The following is a 22831-nucleotide window of genomic DNA, read 5'->3' on the forward strand; positions in this document are numbered from 1 at the left end:
CTTCAGATCAATAAAGCAGCTGAAAAATAACCACTGACTCTGTGAGACTCACCCCCAGATCTGACCCAGCCATTCTGTTTGGAGCAATGGGAAACATGCCCACACCATGAGCAATTAATCCACAATGGCTCCAATGTGCAGCTGGAGCCTCAGCAACAGCTGAACAGGAAGGTCCATGAAGCCTAAAATACTTATTGTATATCCCTTGGCAAAGATGCTGAGCTGGGAGCAGGGGTAACTCAGCAGTAAAGCTCTTGCTATAAATCGATAAATAAGTGAGGGGCTGGCTTTACGGTGCAGTGGTAGAGCACCTACCTGTAATCACACAGTGAGGGGCTGGGGTGTGGCTCAGTGGTAGAGCCTCTGCCTAGAATCCTCCAGTGAGGGGCTGGGGTGTGGCTCAGTGGTAGAGCCCCTGCCTAGAATCCCCCAGTGAGGGGCTGGGGTGTGGCTCAGTGGTAGAGCACCTGCCTAGAATCCCCCAGTGAGAGGCTGGGGTTACAGCTCAATGGTAGAGCACCTGCCTAGATTCCTAAAGTGAGGGGCTGGAGGTACAGCCCATCCCAGGGTAGAACACAATTGTAAAGTCTTAAATTCAATACTCAGTAACATATGAGAAGTAAAGAAAATAAAACGCGTGGTTCTTGGGCCAACATGATGGCGTAGGTTAAGGTGATTGCTGCCAACCCTGCCAGCCTGAGTTTAATCTCCAGGACCCACATGGTGGAGAGAACTGACCCTTCAGGTCATTTCTACAAGTACACTGTAGCCTATTTGCCCTCTCTAACAAATAAAGGAATGTAATAATTAAAATCAAAAGGTGAACAATCTTAAAAAAAAGCCTGGCGCTCATGATGGCTCAGGTGGGTCGGACTGGGCCTCCTTCATGTACTGCTAACAAGTGTCCACGGGATGCTGTTGCCGTTTCTGCCATGGGAAGAGATGGACGGGTAGAACTTTAGGGAACAACAGAGCCCTGATCAGTTCCCACATCACTGATGGAGTTCCAGGCAACAAGGACAGTGGAGATGGACAGAAATGCAGCTTCAGGCCGCAGTTACTGGGCCAAAAGCACTGAGGCCAACCTCCACCCAGCCAGATGCCCAGCCCCACTCACACCATGCTGTATGCCCTCCTGGGAACCCTGGTCATGGCTCTTGTTTGGCACTCCAGCTCCCTCATGTTAGAATGCACGTCACAGGCAGTGATGACTGATGACCCAGGAAGCCCATGGCCAGCACCCCTCAGGCTGCTATGTGGAGACAGGAGCTGTCTATAACAGTGTGGTGTAACCAGTCAAATCACAGATAGACATACGATATAACTATAATAAATAATTTAATTTCACAAACAGCAAAGCAGAAATGTTAAAATTTGTTGGAAAATACTCCATGCCCTGCATTATCTTAACAAAAATATTGGCTGCTGATAACTTCCACTTAAAAATCTTTTAGGCACTTGGTGGAAAAGACACTGGGGAATGACTGTCTTACTGGCTGCTATAAGCAAGTGGCAGGGATGAGGTCTGGTTTCCTAGTCTATCCTTTACCCACAGGCATCACTAACACTGAGAGACGGACACCAGGACAGTGCACCCACATTGCAAATTCCAGTGTATTTAAAATCGGGAGAAGCCAGGCGGTGGTGCACACACCTTTAATCCCAGTACTGGGAAGGCACAGGCAGGTGGATCTATGTGAGTTCAAGCTAGACTGCTCTACAAAGTGCGTCCAGAACAGTCTAAGGCTCACAGAGAAACCCTTGTTGAAAAACAAACATCAGGAGAACCTTCAGTGTGTCAAGACTGGACATTCTCTTCAGCCTAGGATGACAGGACAGAGCCCAGGGGAAGTGGAGGGTTGTTTTTACCATTGCTTTGCTTTCCTGCTACAGGAAGAGCATTCTTGGTGAGCATGAAAGCAGCCCAGGACTCCTTGGGGCTTGTGATGGAGACTTAAAAAGGTTCTGTTCAAGCAGCTAACTGGGAAGCTGGCATGGGCAGGCACATTTAACTTTAATATTAGCTGAGGCCTCTGTGGACAGTGGGTATGTTAAAATCCCAAGGTCTGCTTAGGAAAGACAGGATCTGCTGCTCAAGCACCATCTGGTGGCTGGTGGGGTCCCAAGGATGGCTGTCTTAAACGCACGGTCTCCAGGTCACCAGTGTCGCCTGCTGAGAGCCGGGGCCCATGTGGCCGCTGCACATGTCACCGAGCGGCAGCCATGGTCTGCATGTGCTGCAGCAGCTGCTCGCAGTAGGTAGCTGAGCGGTGTTTGTGGACGACGGCCTCGGTCTCCCGCACCAGCACATCTGGGAACAGGACGCCGCCCTCCTTGAGGACTTCTGGAAGAGAGCACAGAGCCCTGAGTCCAGTGGCAGTGGGCTGGGGCCCACCACAAGATGTCCAGATGTCCAGAGGCGGCAGAAGCTTTCTTCTGGGCTGCTGGGTAGTTCCTACAGGGTGAAGACCACCTTCCTGAAGCTTTGGGCAGGATGTTCTGGAAGTTGGGGGTGAGGAGTGGGGTGAGGTGGGGTCTCATGCCTTGGGGAGTATAGCAATGTAGGAGCTTCTTGGAAGCGTCATAGTCTACAGTATCTGCTTTAAAAACAAAAACAGCTGGGGGTAGGCAGTGGGGCACACCTTTAACCCCAGCGTTCAGGAGGCTGAGGCAGGCAGATCTCTATGAGCTTGAGGCCAGCCTGGTCTTCAAAGCTAGTTCAGGACAGCCAGGGCTACACAGAGAAACCCTGTCTCGAAGAAAAAAACAGAAACAAACCCCAAAACATTTGTGTGTGTAGGTGTGCACATGCATGTGGAACGCAAGGGGCCACCTTTGGGGGTTCTCTCCTGCCAGGAGGGCCCTGGGGCTTGAACTCAGGTTTCCACCCTTGACAGCAAGTACCTTTATCTGCTGAGCCATCTCACTGCCCTGGCAGTGTCTGCTTTATTCTCAACAAATGACATCTCTCTTTCCAGCAGGTGCTTAGCAAGGAAGCCAAAGGAGGCTTCAGCGTGGCCAATCTTCCCTCACCTCTGCAATGGCTAGCCCCACTCTTCTTCCCTTTAAAACAGCAGGGTCTAGAAAGTATCCTTCCTGCTTCCTGCTAAGCTGTTTGTAAAAGCATTCTTATTATTTTTATCTATGTGTTATGTATACGGAGGTCAGGTCAGTGCTGGAGGAATATCTTCTTCTACTGTTCTCCACCTCTTTTTTTTTTGAGACTGTAAAAGTGCCTGATGCCATGTCTGACATCCTGAGTTCCAATCCTGGAATCCACGTATTGGAGGGAGAGAACCACCTCCTCCAAGTTGTCCTCTGATCTCTATTCGCGGTGTGTACCATGCTTTGGCACAGCACACAAATACGCACACACTACAAATAAAAAATGGGGCTGGAGGGATGGCTCCGCAGTTAAGAGCACTTGCTGCTTTTCCAGAGAATCTGGCTTCCATTCACATGGCAGCTCACAACCACCTGCAATTCAAGCTGGAAGGCATCCAATGCACTCTCCTGGCCTCCTGGCTACTGCATGCATATGATGCGCCCCCCCCCATCTTGACTCATTTCTATCATGGTAACTCCGGGCACTAGAGCCCAGGGGCAGCCTTGGACTTGGCCCTGCAGTGCTTACCAAGGACAGTGTCCTGAATGGCGCTTTCAGGGTCGTCCAGGTGGACCAGCAGCTCCCTGTACAGGAACTGCACGCTGCTCTGGTAGGCGTCTTTCCCCTCGAAGCTCCGCACACACCTCAGCCAGGCGAGCAGAGAGGAAGCGGCTGCCATCCTCACATCGTTGGAGACGTCATCGAGGCGCTTCAAGAGCTCTGTGGGGAGGAGGCCGGCGTGAGGCCCAGGTATGAAGATTCGTGGCAAGGCTTTAACCCTGCAAATGCGGAGGGCCTTTGCTCTGGGGCCCTGAGAACCCGCCCTCAGAAAGGGAGAGTCTCCAGCGCTGAGCTGGACCCTCACTTTTCTGAGGCTGTCTGGTCCCAAGGCCCCCCGGGAGACCTAGATGCACCCCAGACACTGGTGGCGGGTGGGCATGGGGCTGGGCCTTCTCACAGCTGCTGCAGGCTGACGAGCCCCAGGCAGTAATGGGACAGCTGTGCCATCCTTCCTTTGTCTCTGTGGGAATTTGCTGACCTGCTCGCCTGCTGCCAAAGACAGATCTATCCTTCCCGACAGGCAGAAACTTCTTTCTTTTTCTTTTTTTTTTGAGACAGGGTTTCCCTATGTAGCCCTGGCTGCCCTGGAAGTCACTTTGTTGACCAGGCTGGCCTTGAACTCACAGAGATCTGCCTGCCTCTGCCTCCCGAGAGCTGGGATTAAAAAGGTTTGGACCACTGCTGGGCTCCCGTGGAAACTTTTAAAGTAATGGGTAAAAGTTTCATTAAACTTAGGCTTTCCTCATGACCAAAAAACGAAACAAAACAAAACAACCCAACCAAAACGGTCTGGAGCCAAGTGTGGCAGTGTGCAGTGCCAGCACTTGGTATGCTGAGGCAGGACTGTCGTAAGTTTGAGGGCCAGTTAGTCTAGACAGAAGTCTAAACCAATTGCCCAAAGAAGGAAAAAGCAATCTGTAGAACCTCACTCTGTGGTGAGAGGGCTAAGACCCAAGTGCTGGCTGGGCAGGCTGTCTTCCTGGACCTGAAAGCATTCCCTCGCTCACAGTGCATGGCCTCCTGCAGGGAGCACGGGCTTTACAGCAGCCACCTGCCAGAAGGACTGACGGAGGGACCCGGCATCTCCCAGCATTCTGGGCTCTGGCTGACAATGCTGAGAAGCCGGTTGGGAAGTTTTGTTCACATACTTTAGACAGACACTGAAGGAAACCACCCACACCTCAGGAGACAGAGTCTCCTGAGTGCAAGGACTCGCCCATCCAGGTTTGAGGGCGCCAAACCTAATTCTGGAATTACACGGAGCTGACCTTCCCTGGGGCTAACTTAGAAGGGTGACCGGGCTGGTGGCAGCTGATACCGCCCTGTGAATTGATACTTTAGCCTGGCTCCTGTGTCCCCCAGCCCCTGCTCAGAGTTGGCCCTGGCTGCACTTGTACCCAGCCTGGGACATTCTTCCAATAGTCTCCTCCCACGCACTGAGAAGTAGCAACATGTTTGCTGGGCGTGGTGGCATATATCTTTAATCCCAGCACCTGTGAGCCAGAGGGAGTCGGAGCTCTGTGAGTTCAAGGCCAGCCTGGTTTACCCAGCAAGTCCAGAACAACCAGGGCTACACAGAGAAACCCTGTCTCGAAAAACCAAAAGGAAGTTGTGTGTGCTGTAACCACAGGGCAGGGGGTGTGCCCAACGTATGTGCTTTCCCACTGGCACTCGCTCCAAAGTGGGAAGCCACCAGCCCTGGCAGTTGACAGCATACACTAGCTAACCTTGCTAAAAAGTAGAGCCACACATGCTGTGAAGAGAAATAAAATCACTTGTTGTTACAAAATAGAACAACATGAAAAGTAATGTGAGAGGACAGTGGGAAAGGCGTGCAGGGCATTTGGGGTTTTCCGGCAGGGGCTTCTCCCACCTCAGCCATTCTGCTCTGTAGGCGTGAGAATCTAGTCTGCCTTCAACCCTGGTCACCATCTCATGTGGAGCCTCAGCTTTCTCCCTAGGGAAACATGCCTTGAATTCTCCTTCCAGAGGCTGTGTTTAGGGAGCCAAAGGCCTTCAATTCACTGTTTTCTCCTTCAGCCATTTCTGAGTTTATAAATGCATCTGGTAAACTTTTTGTTTAAAAGATGATCCCACTGGTTAGCTCTGGCTGGCCTGGAACTTGCTCTGTAGACCAGGCTGGGCTTGAACTCAGAGATCTGCCTGCTCCTGCCTCCTAAGTCCTAGGACTAAAGGCGTATACCAGCATGCCTAGTCTGGAACTTCTTGTTTTGTCCTTTTGTGACAGCAGCTCATGTAGCTAAGGTTGGCCTTGAACTCTTGATCCCCTTGCCTTCACCTCCAAAGTGCTAGGATTATAGTGTTCTGCTCTCACCCCTGGTCTGTTGGTTTTGATACAGGGTCTCACTGTATAGACCTGGCCTGTTTGGAATTTTCTACATAGCCTACCGAAGACCCGCAACAGTCCCCCCTGCTTCTGCATCCCATGTGCTGGCATTGGAGGAGCGTACTAGAGCGGTCAGGTCTTATAGGAGGGTGTGGCGGTGCACCATTTTAATCCCGGTACTCTCTGTAAGCTGGAGGTCAGCCTGGTCTACAATGTGAGTCCAGGACTGCCAGGGCTGTTACACTGAGAAACCCTGCTTCACTGGCCCCCACAAAAGGACATGCTTCTGAAGGACGCTATTATTTTAGCTCTTTGACAGCAGTAACCACTTTACACAACTACTGTACGGTTGATCTCTCAGCCCTATCTACTGTCACCTGTCCTGAAGACCATCCATCGACCATCACCAACCTTGAGAGTCTGCACGTGCTTCCTCCATGTTCCCTCACACCGCTGCTCATGCTCCCTGCTCTCAGGATGTATCTGTTCTCCTTGTGCTCAGTGTTCCGGCCAGCTCCTAAAAATGCCCCAGGACCACCCCTCCAGGCCACTGTCTGGCACCTGACAGCCCCATTATCTAATTTGCTTGGTGCCCAGGCTGGTTCTAGACAGGTAGCACGGCTCTCCCCGTCATGCCCACCAGCCTGCTTCCAGGTAGAATGCTTTCTCTAGCTCATGGTAGGGTAAAGCTTTACTTCACACCTTTTTCTTTTTTCCTTACAGGAGACCAGAACAATGTCTGCTCTAAGGAGAGTCTCCTACCTTGATGGACTACGCCCTACTGGTCCTAGAAGCAGAGCTTGGCCCTCTCTCCAGTACTGCCTAGAGTGGTTCTCCTTGCTTCCCATGGTGGGCTGCTCAGCTAGGGCTGGCTCCTTTGTCACTAAGGTCTGTGATACCCAGTGCCAATTCAATCACTTCACGTTACTGAACTTCACATCGCTCACTAGCTCTTTCTCTGGTGACTCACCAGGATAGACCTTGAGGAATTTCTCTGGCTCCATGGTATCCCCTGAGTTCTTGAGGAACATGCTGATGATTCGGCAGGAGACCAGGCGTGTGGTCTGGGAGTCATCCTCCAGCGTGGCCAGCACTCGTGGCATCAGGGTCTCCTGCGCCTCTTGTACCTGCAAGCCATAAATGGGTGTGAGGGGATGTGGGGCCAGCCGCACGGTCGGACTGCAGCAGCGCCCTCTGCTGGGCAACTCAGTTAGGCTGCCGGATCAAATTATACCCAGAGGTAGGCTTGAATTATTTTGATTTTGCTTTTCAATTAAAAAAGTTTTATGTGGGGCTGGAGAGATGGCTCAGAGGTTAAGAGCACTGGCTGTTCTTCCAAAGGTCCTGAGTTCAATTCCCAGCAACCATATGGTGACTCACAAGCATCTGTAATGAGATCCTCTTCTGGTGTGCAGGCACACAATGCAGGTAGAATAATGAATAAATAATAGTTTTCTGTGTAGATATATGTGGGCATGCGTGTGTACATGTGTGCACATGTGAGGAGGACATAGTAAGAGGACAATTTACAAGAGTCAGTTCTCTCCTTTCACCACATGGGCTTTGGGGATCAACTCAGGCTATCAGGCATGACAGCATGGCGCCTTTACTCTGAGTCATCTTGCTGGCCCTAGAATCATCTTATCTATCATCCATCCATATACCTATTGTATTTTTTGAGACAGGGTTTTTCTGTGTGGCCCTGGCTGTCCTGGAACTTATTTTGTAGACCAGGCTGGCCTTGAACTCACAGAGATCTGCCTGTCTTTGCCTTCCAAGTGCTGGGATTACAGGCGTGCACCACCACTGCCAGGCACTGAACCACTTTTTAACTTATTGGCTGAAAGTGCTAAAGGAGAGGCTAGGCCATGAAAGGCAAGCAGACCATGTCAACTATAGACAACTCTGCTCACCTGTAATCCCAGCACTTCATGGGTAGGCTCAGCTAAACAGTGAGTTCTAGTACAGGCTGGCCTACAGAAAACCATCTCAAGAGAATAATTAACCAATCAACTAACAAAAAAACCCACGAGGGGCTGGAGAAATGACTCAGACGGAAAGCAGAACCTGGGTGTGGTGGTGCACATCTGTATTCCAGCACTGGGGAGGGAAAAACCAGAATTCCAATGGTCTGATGCGAGACAGCCTCGCTTACCTACTAGGCCAGTGCTAGGCCAGCAAGAGACCCTCCCTCAACAACCAAGATGGACAGCGGCAAGAAACGACTTCCCATGCCGCCTTAGTTAGGGCCACTGCGGCTGCGATCACATATCATAACAAAGCAACCTGGGAAGGAAAGACCCTAAATCATAGTCTGCTGAGGGGAGACCAAGACAGGAACTCAAGCAGGGCAGGAAGCTGGAGGCCGGAGCTGATGCAGAGGCCATGGGGGGGTGCTGCTCGCTGGCTTGCTCAGCCTGCTTTCTTGAGAAGCCGGGGCCTGCAGTCCAGGGCATGTGCTGGCCACCCACACCAATCACAGAGTTGGACAATGCCCTACAGGCCTGCCTGCCTACAGCTGGATTTCATGAAAGCATTTCTCGCTTGTGGTTTCCTGTTCTTGTGAGGACCTTAGCTTGTGTCAAGCTGACAAAACTAACCAGGACAGACACAAACTTCTGGCACACGTGAACACATACACACAGACACAGCAAATGCAAAAGAACTCTTTGTCCTATTATAATAAAATCTGAACCGTAGGCAGTTCTCAGAGGAGTGCAGAGAACAGGCAGGAGATGATGGGAGCTGCAGGGTGTGATGGGGAATTTGTTTCATTTTGGAAGTAGGAAAAGCTGGGCAAAGTGTTGTGTGGCTAATCTGTACTCCTAATTGATTTTATTTTTAATTTAGAGACTGGGTCTCAATAGGATTCCTCAGCTGCCTTTGAACTTTCTGTCACCCAGGCAGAGTCTGAAATACGAATCTCCTGCCTCAGCTTCCAGCATTAGCTAGGGTGTGGCTCAGCTGTAGGGACTTGCCTAGCATGTAATGGGAGACAGGTCAGGGAGATAAAAACCCATTTAGAGGTACACATAAGGCTTTCTAGGAGAATGAGGGAGGTGTGGGCCAGTGAAAGGAGGCTCAAAGGGCTGTAAGCAGCGTGAATAGGGCTCCTGTGGTCACTAGGAGGGCATTGCCTTTCCTCAAGAGGTGAAAGGGTAGACTAGGATCAGAAGGAAGAAGAGGAAGACCTCCCCTATCAGCGGACTTGGGGAGGGGCATGCGTGGAGAAGGGGGAGGGAAGGTGGGATTAGGAGGGAAGGAGGGGAGGTGATGGAGGGGATACAAAGTGAATAAATTGTAATAAAGATTAAAATAAAAAGAGTGAAAGGGATGAGGAGGGGATGTGTACTGTGAGGTGGGCTGCAGGGGAAGACGGAAGGCACCCCATTGAAGGAGGGGCTCTGGGGTGAGGGCCTGGTGGATTATGACTGTACTGCCACCTAGTGGGCCACCTTCCAGGGAAGTGGGACAGAGCAGGGGCTGCCTGGCTAGGGCACCCAGCAGGGAGGTGGAGGGAGAAGCAAGTGGGGACACTGGAGAGGGCATTCTGTCAAGAGAGATCACAGGACGAAGTGAAGGTTTTGCTTGCAGCTGTGCCGTTCGAGGAGCAGAAACACTTCATTCTCTAGCAGGAAATGTTCCCTAGGTTCAGATCTTGATTCTAAATTTCAGATTCTCTTAACGATTTCTGTTTTAATTTGGTCAGTTAAATTCCTCCAACCCTACGTACCCACGGCACACTGGAGGACAGCAACATGTTAGAATTAGTAAGACCCTTCTGCTGCCAGCAGGGGGCACTCACACGCTGCGAGCAGAGGCCGGCCACGGGTCTGGGATTGCCAAGACAGGCACATGCCCTGGGCAGAACCATCAGTCTCCAGGCTCACTTCAGTTGCCATGCTAACAGCAGTGCAGGCCTGGCCAGCCACCCCCAGCTATTTCATCTGCGTGTTGCTAGGAATTGAGCCTGGCCTGTCCCCAACCCCAAGCTTGTAATTTTGTGGAGATCATTCACTAGAAACTGACTCAGAAAGAGCCCATTCACCCAGTGTCTGATGGAGAACTTGCTTTGGCACCAGTCTTTAGAATACATGCTACATTGTATGTGCAGTTGTAGCAGACATAAAGACATAAAATTGTGTGTGCATGTGCTGACAGAGGCCAGGAATCAATACCAGCCATTTTCTATTATCATTCTCCAATACAACATAATACAACACACACACACACACACACTTTTCTATGTGTGTGTCTGCCTACCTATTTGTGCACCATGTGCGTGCCTTCACCAGACTTGGGTATTAGAACCCAGACTTGGGTCCTCTGAAGCACCGAGCCATCACCTCTCCAGGCGCCACCTTGTATGTCGACACAGGGTCTGTCACTGACACCAGAGCTTACCTATTGGCATTTACTGGCCGGGCAGTGAACTCCAGGAAGGTGCCTCTGCTCTCGAAGTGCTAGGGTTACGGCCCACGTGACCACGCCTGTTTTTCTGTTTGTTTTCTTACATGGACGCCTGGGATCCAAACTCAGGTGCTCCAGATGGCATGACCTCTCCCCAGCCCCAACACTACAGCAGCCTAGCTGTTGACAGTGTAAACTATGTAACAGTGTGTGGCCTGGGAGCCCTGCCTCCACTGCACCGGGCACTCTGCTGAGGCTTTCCTTGGAAAGTCCCATTCTTGACGCTGGCAGTAAGAGTCCACGGAACATTTCAGACAGACAACCAGAGCACAGAGAAGTTAGGTGATGGATCAGATGCACACACTGGCTGTGATTCTGAGACCCGTTCCTAAGCACCATCAAGACTGTGCAGTACAACAGCCAGAGCCATGTGCTAGGAGCGAGGAGCTGCAGCTAGTCAGAATCACATCCCAGGTCACTGTAAAGTACAACTGATCCTGAAGACCCAGTACAAACAAGCACTGGAAATGCCTCAAGATCTGCAACAGATCAACTCCCAGCTGAGGACGTCTGGAGTAAGCTGCGGTATGACACAGGTACTAAGAGAGCTTTAACGGGTGTGTGGCGGTTAGAGTTAACTACCAACTTGACAGGACCTAGCATATCCATAGCGGTCTCTGGGCATGATTAGGCTAACCGACATGGATCACTCGTCTCACTTGGGAACAGGACCAACCCTGCTAAGGTCCTGGAGAAACTGGGCTGGGCAACAGCATGCATTCACTGATGTCTGCTTCTCTGTCTGTTTGCGACAGGGTCTCATTACATAACCTTGGCTGGATGGAACTGGCTATGTAGTGCAGGTTGGCTTCAAACTCAAAGATATGCCTGCATCTACCTGCCATCTCCCTGAGTGACTATAGGCGCTCACCACCATGCTACCTGCATCTGGACTGGGCGTGATGGGACTGGCCGTTCCCAGCTCCTGCCCTTAATTAACTTCCCAGGCGGCCTTACCCGAGACCCAGTACAAACCCTTTCTTTTTTTCAGGGACAAGAAAGTAACTAGACAGTTTATAAGCCTGAAGCAAAGCCCAGATCCTTCAAGGGATCGAGGCTGAGACAACCAGGGCACTAAGACTTGGGCCCTGCCCTGACTGACTCCAGACCTCAGCCTCTTAGAGTGCCCCCGCTGCTAAGTGAAAGACACAGCTCTGTACGGTCTTGGGATACGAATGGACGGACAGCCGGGATGGCCACAGCTACCCTTACCTGCTTGGCCGACAGGATGTCAGTGCTGGTGAGTGCCCACAGACAGGATATGGCGGCCGTCCGGACGGCGGCAGCTGTTCTCCCTGCGTGCCACTGCAGGCTGGGGGCCAGGATGTCATTCACTACCGTCTCCAAGTAGCCATGAAACTGTCTGGAACGAGACGGCAAGTGAGGAAGGGCACCCACTACTCTAAGGACGTGCTGCAGCGTGGGAGTAGACTGGACCTGACCCTGTGGCCCTCCACAAAGTGACCCTTGTGAAGTAACCTGGTAAGTGGTGGGCTTGGAGGCTCTGAGCTCAAGTGCTGCACCAACCAGATCAGCTATATCGATCACATGGCGCCTCAGTCAGTACCCACCTGCCAGCTGCACCATTAAAATGAAGGCGGCAAGAGATAACATGGCGGTGGCATGGAGGCAGGTAAATCTCTCTGAGTTCGAGGCCAGCCTGGTCTACAGAGCAAGTTTCAGTACATCCAGGGCTGCACAGAGAAACCCTGTCTCCAAAAACAAAATAAAACAAACAACAAAAAAGAAATGACGTGGGGCGGGAGAGATGGCTTGGTGCTTAAGGGCACTTACTGCTCTTTCGGAGGAGCTGAGTTTGAGTCCTGGCACCCACACCAGACGGGCCACAACCACCTGTCCTCTAGGGGCCTTTACAGGTACTTGCACACACATGGCACTCAGATCACACGCAAACATGTTATGATCTTTATTTTTTTTTGCTTTGTTTTTTTGAGACAGGGTTTGTGTAGATATGGGTATCTTGGAACTTACTCTGTAGACCAGGCTGGCCTCGAACTCACAGAGATCTACCTGCCTCCACCTCCTAAGCACTGTGATCAAAGGCGTGAACCACCACCGCCCGGCTTTATAATTGAAGGACAAAACAAGAACTCTCACATGGAAGATGGCCACCAGGTCCTACTGATGTGAGGCTGGCTGTCAGGCTCTCTCAGCAGACTGCTCAGGCTTCCCCTGTCACAGAGCGCAGAGCCTGCCCCGTGCTCAGGAGCACTCTCCTCCTTTCTTGATTTAGAAAGCTGGGATCTCTTGTAGCCCAGGCTGGCCTGCTATTTCCTATGTAGCTGAAGATGATTTTAAAGGCCCCATCTTCCTTCCTGAATGCGGAAACTACAGGCATGCTCTGCCACACCGAATCTGTACACTGTGGGGGACTGAGCCCTAGGCTGGGCAGGCACTACCAACTGAGCTACACCCCAGCTCAGTTTTTTGGTTTTCTGAGACAAGGTCTTACTACATAGTTCAGGCCAGCCTGGAGCACCCAATCCCCTGCCTCCACTTCCAGAGTGCTGGGATTACAGGCATCCTTGCCGCTCCTGGTTTCTGCAGTGCTGGAGATGGAGCCCAAGTCCTCCTGAAAGCTGGAGAAACACTCTACCGACTGAGGCCCACCCTGGGCCCTAGCCCATGACTTTGTGTAACTTCCACTGCATCTTATTTATGTATGGATGTGTGGGCAGATGGGGTGCCTGTGCCACAATGCACACATGGGCGTCAGAGGATGACTTACAGAGTGGGTTTCCTTCTTCACCATGTGGCTCCTGGGGAACGAATTCAGGTCAGCAGGCCACTGAATCACCCCACTGGTCCTCCAGTCCAGACTTTTTACATGCACTTTGACTCCAAGGCTGCCAAAGGCAGCGGCTTGGGTAGAGCTTTCTGTAGCTCCGCTTTGCTCTCTCACAGGCATCTCAATAGAAGCTCAGGCAAAGAGAACTGGTGGGTCGCTGTGGTGCCACCACTTGGGCCTGCTGTGAGCACTGCCTTCTCCAGGTGAGGAAGCCTGACCCCTAGGCAGGGCTCACACTGGCAGGGATAATGCCCTGAGGCAGGGCCTTGCCGGGATAACCTTTCACTCTATCATTTTATAATCTACAAATCAAAACCAAATGATTTTTGTCCTGGCTTATGTCTACCTGACACAAGCTAACTCTGAGGGGACCACAACTGAAAACTGCCTCCAGAAGACATGGCTGTAGGCAAGCCTGCAGACATTTTCTTCGTAAGTGGTGATGGAGGATCCTGCTCATTGGGGTGCGACCACTGGGCTGCTGGTCCTGGGTGCTAGGAGAAAGCAGGCATAACAAGCCACGAAGCAGGAGTGAGCAGCCCTCCTCCATGGGCTGTGTCTCAGCTCTAGCTTCCTCCCTGCCTTCCCTCAGTGACAGCCTGTGACCTGGACATAGGTCACCTGGAGCAAAATAAGCTCCTTCCCAAATTTCTTTTGGTCATGGTGTTCCATCACGGCAACTGAAACTCTAAGAAACCATTATTTTCCAACTGTCTCTACCCAACAGTGGCGATTCTCTCACCCAGTAACTCGTCTGCGTCTGCATTACTGGATCCTCTGGACTCAGGTCAAGCCCGGAGAGGTCTCTGTGTGTCTTTGGGAACCTGGCCCAAACCTGGCAGCTGTGTGTGTGGGTCAGTGGTGGCGCTGTTCCTCAGCACACCGGGCTGAGTGTGGAAAGGGCCATGGCCCGGTGGCAGCCTGGGCTGCCACACACTACACTCACTCTATTCCTGTGTGTGAGCCGGCTCAGTGGCCTGCTGCCAAGACACTCATTAATACCTTTTTATGGTCCCTTTCAGCTCTGAGGTTTTTGCAGATAGCAGGAAACAGAACTTCCTGCAGTGCGAGGCTGGCAATCAGCCCCACACTAGGCATGCACTCAAAGGGGAAAGGTTAGCATGGCCAAGGCTTAGAAACTGTAGAGTGTGTTCACCACACTTCATGACAGGGTGTTTTGTTTTTTTTTTTTTAAAGGTGGGCAGGGGTGGGGAGTAGATGGAAGTCCCAGGGCTAAAGCACTCAGGTCTCCATCTTCAAGGCTCAGGCTGCCATGAGTGGCCAGGCTTGGGAGGTCCCAGCATATGAACCAAGGAAAACACACACACACACACACACACACACACACACACACACGTACACACACGCACACGTACACCTTCCAGGCAGCTCTGAGTTTCTATATCCTCTAGCACATTCAGAGGTTCTCTCCCAGGAAGAACATCTGGGTCTTGGATTGCTCTTCCCTTCCCTCAAGAGCCTGTTCTCTTCTACGCTCTTTGTTCGACTTTCCCTTTACTTCAAAGCCTTAAAAGTGGGGGCTCTAAGGTTGCAGCGCTGCCTCTGAGCTCTTCTGAGATGACAAAAAACTACCCTAAGCCTTCATCATCAATGCTAATTCAGTCAGGCCTGTTAGGTCTAAAAGGTACCGCAGGCTTTTAAAACAGAACAGCCGATACAGAGGTCATTAATAGTTAATGTGCCCTAAAACTTGCTCACTCAGTGGGATTGTAATGAGTCCCCTAAAGGGGCTTTGATTTACTGTCTGTCTCTGGTGCCCTCACTCAGCCCACTGTTTACCTAGCGGGGTGGATGCGAGGGACACAGACCACCATGAAGCTCACAGCCTGGACTTGGGGGCACTGCCCAGGGCAGCATGGGAAGATGGGCTTTACACAGACCTGGGACCAACCTACCCCTGAGAGTCGACAGTGTCCTTAGGCCTCAGCAGCATGGTGGATAGGATGGAGAAGAGCTTCAGGCGCATGTGCGGGTCTGTGGTGGGCTGGAGACAGGCCCTGAGGGTGGGGATCACATGCTGCAGCGCCTCTCCCACAGCTGGGCCTGCAAGAGAGCGGAGAGGATGCTGGAGGCTGCTGCTGCCTGGGCTTCTCTGCCGGGGCAGGAGACTGACTCGGGAGCAGCAGAGCTGGGGAGGTGCCCTGCAAGCAGTGCCATGGCTCCCCTTCCTGCCATGCTGCCCTCCCATTAACAAATGATTAACCCGCTCTCCTCGGCCTGTGACCAAGACACAGCTTCTCTGTACAATTTCCAAGGTGTTTCTTTTTTGAAAAACATTTACTTCATTATTTTTAGCAATGTGCACGTGTGCCTAAAGATATGCATGTGTAACTGTAGTGTTTGTGGAAGCTGAAAGCAATGATCTCCCTGGAGCTGGAGACACAGGTGGTTTTGAGCCGCATGATATGGGTGCCAAACCTCAGACCTCTGCAAGAGCAGTCAGAGGTCTTAATGGCTGAGCCGTTTCTCCAGCCCTGTTTTTTTTTTTTTTTTTTTTTTGACACAGGATTTTACTCTGTAGTCCAGACTGGCCCTGAACTGAAGACAAGGCCTCAGCCTCCAATTGTTCCTCAGTGGCCACCTAACTTCTTGTTTTGGAGGCAGGGTCTCTCATGGGTCTGAGATTTAATGATTAGGCTCAACTAAGTGGTCAGTGAACCCAGAGACTGGCCTGTCTCTACTTCTCCAAGGGCTGGGATTACACTGGCATGGTAGCCTAAGCCTTTTAATCCCAGCCCTCAGGAGAGGAGTGCAAGGCCAGCCAGGGCTACACACAGGCTAGGCTATCTCAAAACCAAAATCAAATAAACCAAACACAAGGGATTTTCACAACAGCCTGCAGATGGTCCTCACCACAGACAGTGCTATCTTCACAGGCCTACTTACCCAAACTTCTAAAACGAAAGTCAAGAAAGACCTTGAAAAAACAATGCACCAAAAGCATTAATTCAAAGCATGTTCAACATCTGCTCAAGCCTTGTGGTATGGAAGAGAGGAGAGAGGACCCTGCCCCTTCATGCCCACTCTTGTTCCAGGTCACAAAGACTCTGTGGGGCAACCTCAAGCTTGAGGGCTCCTGGTGACTGGAACTGCACAGCCTCTAGCCTTGGGCATACTCGGCTGACTCTCCAGAACACGCCCCAAACACTTCCCAGATGTGCCCGGCGCCTGGGACTTTGTATTTTAGGATAAACTCAGGCACAGCTTGCTAATTCTGAAACTGGACAAGCAGCCAAGTAACCTAAATCTCATTTCAATTATAGTTTCTCAAACCCCTCTGTGTTCAGTGTCTGTAAAGAGGAAGGGGAGGCTAAGGAGGCAACGAGTTTATGCACCTGAGGCTGTGTGGGTCTGAGGGGAGAAGGAAAACAAAAGTGGCACAGTGGGAAAAGCAGCTGCTGGCCTGATGAGACAAGCAGGATCCCTCCAGCATGGGCGAGTGCCAGAGGATTGCTCCAAGCAGCACAGGCAAGTGCCAGAGCTTCTCCCAGACTCTGTCAACATCAAAGGACAGATGTCTGCAAATCTGCAACCCATAAGCCAGCATTCAGAATAAAAACCAAGCACCCAAGCTGGAGTTTCATTCACAAAGGAAGAAAGGGGATGCAGAGGAGAGGGAAGCTGGCACTCCCACCTGAACTTCAGTGAGAAGCAGACTCTCCTTCAGGAAAGTGTCTGCCATATGCCGTGATTAGAGTGCTTGCCCAGCACTTGGGGTCCCGGCTCCAGGCCAGCACTGCATAAAGCAGGCATGACGGTGAAAACCCATAATCCTAGCACTTAGGAGATGTAGGCAAGAGGAAGACATCAAGGTTCATCCTCAGCTAAACAGCAAGTCTGAGGCCCATCTTGGCTGCATGAGACCCTGTTTCGGAACAAAACAAGCGCACCCAGAGAAATGCTGAGTGCAGGTCCAGCTTTTCCAGGGGCTGGGGACTGGAAACAGGGAATGGAGCTGCACCTTTGGCTCCCAGCTTGAGCCCTTGGTCAATGCAAACAAGTGTGCCAGCCAGTGCTCTGGTCTGACACCAGCCGCTGTCACAGTGTTGTTAACACCAGCGTTGACAGGGACGGGAGGAGCTGGTGCCCTAAGCGAGTACTTCTTGTTCTACTGGTCTTCACATCTCAGCAAGTCAAAACAGAAAGAGCAAAGGCGCACAATATGTGGGTTTTCATGTATATCCCAGCACCAAGCAGGCCAGGGGCTCAGGAGGCCACACAAGGGCACTTGCCAAGCAATACTAAATTACAACAATGCACCTATTTGCAGCCATGCAGAGCACAAAGGGCCCAGCTGCAGACCAACCAGGCTGCGGGTGGAAAGGGTACGGGGTCTTGAGGGATGTAGTAGGGCTGTCCCATGATACAAGCTCACAGGGCCAGGAGCAACCTTACCCAGCACAGCAGGACCTCTCACGATGTGGTGTGGCCTGCTGCCTGAGCCAATCATTTCATCTATCAGTTGTTTGTGGAAGCTAGAGTGTGACATCAGGTGTTTTCCTCAAGTGGTCTTCATTTTGGAAACAGCCTCTCTCACTGTACCTAGGACTCCCTGATTCACTTAGACTGAGATTCTGGCCGGCAAGTCTCAGAGAGCCTCCTGTCTCTGCCTCACTAATGCCAGTATAACAGGAACAATACTATGCCTGGCCTTAAAAAACAAGAGAAAGATTTACTTTTAGGTGCATGACTGCCTGAACATACATGCATGCACCGTGTGTGTTTGGTGTCTGCAGAGGCCAGAGTGGGCACTGATATCACCGGGAACTGGAGTTAGAGACGGCCGTGAGCCACCATGTTGGTGCTGGAAACCAAACTTATCTCCTCTACTAGAGTTTAACCACTGAGCCATGTCTCCCAATGCCACACCTGACATTTTACGTCTGCCTCTGGGGACTGAACGCATCTCCTCAGGCTTGTGCAACAAGCACTCAACTGACTGAGCCATCTTTTCAGTCCTGTAGGTGCCATCTCTGCCTTCTGAGCTGTCCACAGTCTATAGACAACAGCAAACTACACCTTCTGGTGAAAACACCGAAGACACTGCGTCACCCGCTGTGCCGGGTGGCTGGAGCATGGGAAGGGAGATATGCCTCTTGCATCTATGGCCTCTCCTCCCCAGAGCTGGGGCTCACGTGGGATTCGTGAAGGGGGCTGCACCACTTGGCATTAAAAATGTTAAAAAGCAAAATAAAACACCACTAAGGATTATAAAGCAGTACTTCTCACTCCCACAGAGCCTCGGTGGCTGGAGACATAGATGCATCTAAAGAATACAGACTGCAAAGCCATGGTACATCCTACTTCCCAGGCTTCACCGCAGCGGTCATTTCTCCTGGGGACAGTGGCTTACCTTGTCACCCCAGCATGTGGGAAGACAAGGCAGGAGCAGAACTGGTTTGATACCATCCTGAGCTACTAAGCGAGACCCTGTCACACAAACAAAACTGTCTGGGTCAAGGCCAGGTTCTCTGGCTCTTGGATGGTGAGGACGGCTGCTGCAGCAGTCTGGCCCAGCCAGGTCAGTGTCCCGAGGCTCACCTGCCTGGGTGAGGACCACGGTGAACTTCAGCAACTGCACAGAATGCACTGTCCACTCGCCGTGCGAAGCAGTCAGCCGTTCCAGGAGTGCGCCCACATGCTTGCGGAATAGGTCCTGACTGCTGGGGATGTCCTCCACCTCAGCCAGTGTGTCCATGGTCTTCTGGGCCTAGAAAAGGGTACACAAAGATGAGGACCAGTCTAATTTTAAATTAAAGACACAGAGACACATAATTCTTTTTGGTTTGATTTTTCAAGAGAGGGTTTCTCTGTGTAGTCGTGGCTGGCCTCCCATCTGCCTTTGCCTCCCTGAGTGCTGGGATTATGGGTGTGTGTCACCACCGCCTGGCTGAGACTTATTAATTTCTAGCATAGCTTAGGCCTCAGCTTGGGCTACCTCCTATCTGGCTCACCTTAACTTAATTAACTGACTGTTCCAGTACATGACCCACCATGTGGCCTGTTACTTCTCCCTCACTCAGTCCCAGCACCTGTTCCTCTCCATGTTCCCTGGTAAATCTCATTCTTCTTGGAGACCCTCTCAGCCTGGAAGTTCCACTCTTCCTCTCCTGCCTAGCTACTGGCCGTCAGCTCTTTATTAAGCCAATCAAAAGATGAGGGAAGATTGTACAAACTATGATGAAGGTGCTGACTCATAAGAATAACAATACCAAGGTCCAGACAGTGCTCAGCTCTCTGCCAGTACACAATTAGTTGAATATACAGAGACATCTTCACACAGTACACAAAAAGACTACCCTGCCTCTGCCTCCTGAGCACTTGGCTTAGAGTCTACTTTTTAAAGCCTAACATTCTTGGCAATTCTCTTGTCATCTGAGACCTTGACCTACAGGAACCATCAGCTAACAGGAACATGTGATCAGGAGGCAAGTGCCATCAAAGAGCAGGTAGCAGACTAGAGCAGGACCAGATGTCCTCCCCACACACTTTCATACTCAGATCTGTCTTTGTCAGTGCTGTTTCTACCGCAAGCAGTAACAGACACAGACCCACCCCCTCAGCAGCTCAGGGAGCCCAGCGCTCGAGTGCACAGGGGTGTGTGGGGCGGGGGGGAGTTGTAGACATTTGCAAGCATCAGGACCTGAATTTGATCCCAAGAACCCATATGATAAGCTAGGCATGATGGTATGCCTGTAACCTCAGCAATGGAGAGGCAGAGATGGTATTGGTGTGGTGGTCCTAAGGATTTGCTGGCCAGCCTAGCCAACTTGGTGAGCCAGTAAAACACTGTCAAATAAACAAACAAAAAACAGGGTAGGGCTGGAGAGATGGCTCAGCAATTAGGAGCACGTATTACTCTTGTAGAGAACCCAAACTCAGTTCCCAGCATCCATGATGAATGGGTCATATCCACTCACAACTCCAGGAAATCTGAAGCTGTCATCCATCCTCTGCAGACACTGCACCCATGAACACACATAAAAACAACAAACAAACGAACAATCGAACAAACTCTGTAAAAGTAAAAAACACAAAGAAAAACTCTAGATTTTGTCAGAGGAATGACACCGGCCTTCACAAACACACAAGCGTGCAACACACACACACACGGGGGAAAAAAAGAAAATGCTACAATTTACAGATGGCTGACGCAGAAAGTTCAAGAGTTCAAAGTTCAACCTGGGCTACAGAGAAAGACCTTGTTTAAAAAAACAAAAACCACAGCTGGAGAGATGGCTCAGTGACTAAGAGTGTGTATAGCTCTTGTATAGCTCTTGGATCCAGTTCGGGCAGCTCAAAGCCCTCTATTAATACAGTTCTGGGGATCCAATGTCTCTGGCCTCTCAGGACACCATGTGAACACACATATACACAGGCCAGGGTCAGGGTCCACCCAGGGTCCAGTACTGAACAGCCCTCACCTCTGGATAGAGAGGTCTTAGTGGTAGGGACACTCCCTGAGGCCACCTTGTGAATGACTCCTCCTAAATGCTATGAATTCTTCCATCTTTGCTAGTCAAGGCTGCCCCTGCTCTGGAATTCAACCATGCTGGGACATTTTCTGTGGAAAGAGCCTGCAGGGCGCTGCTGCTCTTACCTTCTTCCCAAGGCCTGTGGCACTCGAGACAGCCATTATTGTCACCAGCACCTCCAGGAGCTGCAGGCTGGCGGCACGACAGTCTTCCTGACACACAGACAGCAGGGCCTGCACACACAGCAGCAGATGTTCCAGGTAGAGACTCTGGAAGAGACCAGTGGGATCAGCACCTCTCCCTCCACAGCCCACTGCAGTACGGCACCCATGCATGCAGCAAGAGTCAGAAGAGCTGCCACACCCCGCCTGAGGGCAGCAGGGCTCTGACCTGCGCACATCCATCCCACTGGGACAGTGGGCCAGAAGGGAAGCTACAGCGGCTAAGAATTCATGCTGTGGGCCAGGCAGTAGTGGCACACACCTTAATGCCAGCACATGGGCGGCAGAGGCAAACTCAGAGGAGTTGGAGGCCAGCCTGATCTACAAGTGGGTTCAGTCCAGCCAGAGCTGCACGGAAAACTCTTGCCTCAAAAAACAAAACAAAAACAAAGAAAATAATACACACTGTGTACTGTTCACTGATAATCTTAAAACTGCCATTCCTGTTTATTCTGTGCTCTTACTGAACCTGTGAAATAGCCATGGTAGAGGGATAAACACATGGATGAGAGAAGAAGCCTGTGGAATTTCTCCCTTCCTGGGTGAGAGTCCAGCTGTGAGAGTGTGGCTTCTCTCAGCATCACCAGTACCTCCTATGGAGACATTCTGGCTGCATAGCTTGCCTCCTACCCCAAACTTTACAGCCCCATCGGACTGTTTCCCTTCACCCAGCTCCTCTGATTCCTATATAACCCAGCCATTTTGACTACGCTGGCTTCCTGACCTCTTGGTCTTCTGGCTCTCCAGTCTCTTCGCCCCCTTTCCTCACATGCCCCCATTCAGTCTGCCGAGAATGTTCACTCTGGGCTCCCCAGAAGGCTCTGCCTGCTCTCCTTTATGTCTATAGTAAAAACTTCAACCTCTTAGGAGCAGTCCTGTTCTCCCTTTCTTTCTTTTCTTTTATTTTTCATTCATAGGCCTGCTATCCCAATATCAGGGAAGTGGAGGCAGGGCGATCAGAGATTCAAGGGCAAACTCAGCTACATAGTTGGGGTTAGTTAGGGTTCAGCCTGGCCTATATAAGACTTTGTCTCAAAACAAAATAAACCAAGCAGGGGCCGGGGCGGGGGGGGGGGGGGGAAGGAACTGTAGTGACATTTTAAAGAATTCTGGAATTTTGGTTTCTTTAAAAAACACCGAAGTATTATAAGAATATGTTTATGGGGCTGCTTTGGACTGTCCGCAGTGGTTGACTATGAGTTGCCTTGTGCTCTAGCATTAGTGTGGTTTTGCCAGCTGCAATTGTATAAGTTTGGAATTCTGGGAACTTTTCAGAGGATACATAAATTTGGGGCACTAAAAGGTGGGGTCAATGGTTGTTGGTCATTTAGAGAGGTTGGCTGGTTGTGGTGTGTTAGTAGCTGTGGCCAAAGAAGAAGCAAAAGGAAAAAAAAATTCCCTAGTTCCTCTCTCTTCTCTATTCTTGTTTCTCCTCCTATCTACCTAGTGTTACGGTGTGAAATTATGGGGATGAAGGGTGGGAAAAAGAAGAACCGACAACATAGCAAAGACTACAACAAACCAAAACAAAACAAAACCCCCCAACCTCACATTTCACAACTCTGTGACATTCCATGCTGAAGCGACTGAACATCCTGGCTCCATTTAAAAACCCAGAGTGGCGAGGCTAGGGCTCCTCTGGTAGAGCGGCACCACAGAAAGATCCTACGCTTTCTGACTGTGTGGGTGTCGAAGGCTAAGCTGCTCCCTCCTGGCTCCTCTGGGCATCAGATGCACTTGTTCTGGAACCATGGCTGGTGGCCAGTGGGACCCTGTGAAGCACTCGCCATGGGCTGCAGGGAGGCAGAAATTCCACAGGCT

General features: G+C 51.1%; 1 protein-coding gene across 1 annotated transcript in view; it reads right to left on the reverse strand.

Moving 5' to 3' along the window:
- Positions 1-1329: 1329 nt before the first annotated feature.
- Dnaaf5 (dynein axonemal assembly factor 5) overlaps positions 1330-22831 on the reverse strand; it is a 36292-nt gene continuing 14790 nt past the window's right edge. Inside the window, exons 7-13 of the mRNA XM_055598551.1 lie at positions 20915-21058; positions 18856-19024; positions 15210-15357; positions 11697-11847; positions 6985-7141; positions 3635-3826; positions 1330-2344 (exon numbers count right to left, since the gene is read on the reverse strand). Coding sequence (XP_055454526.1) covers positions 2208-2344; positions 3635-3826; positions 6985-7141; positions 11697-11847; positions 15210-15357; positions 18856-19024; positions 20915-21058 — 1098 coding nt within the window. The 3' untranslated portion in view covers positions 1330-2207. The remainder of the gene's footprint in view (positions 2345-3634; positions 3827-6984; positions 7142-11696; positions 11848-15209; positions 15358-18855; positions 19025-20914; positions 21059-22831) is intronic.

The sequence above is a fragment of the Psammomys obesus genome, unplaced genomic scaffold, assembly GCF_907164565.1.
Source record: "Psammomys obesus unplaced genomic scaffold, mPsaObe1.curated_primary_1811, whole genome shotgun sequence".
Taxonomy (NCBI): Eukaryota; Metazoa; Chordata; class Mammalia; order Rodentia; family Muridae; genus Psammomys; species Psammomys obesus.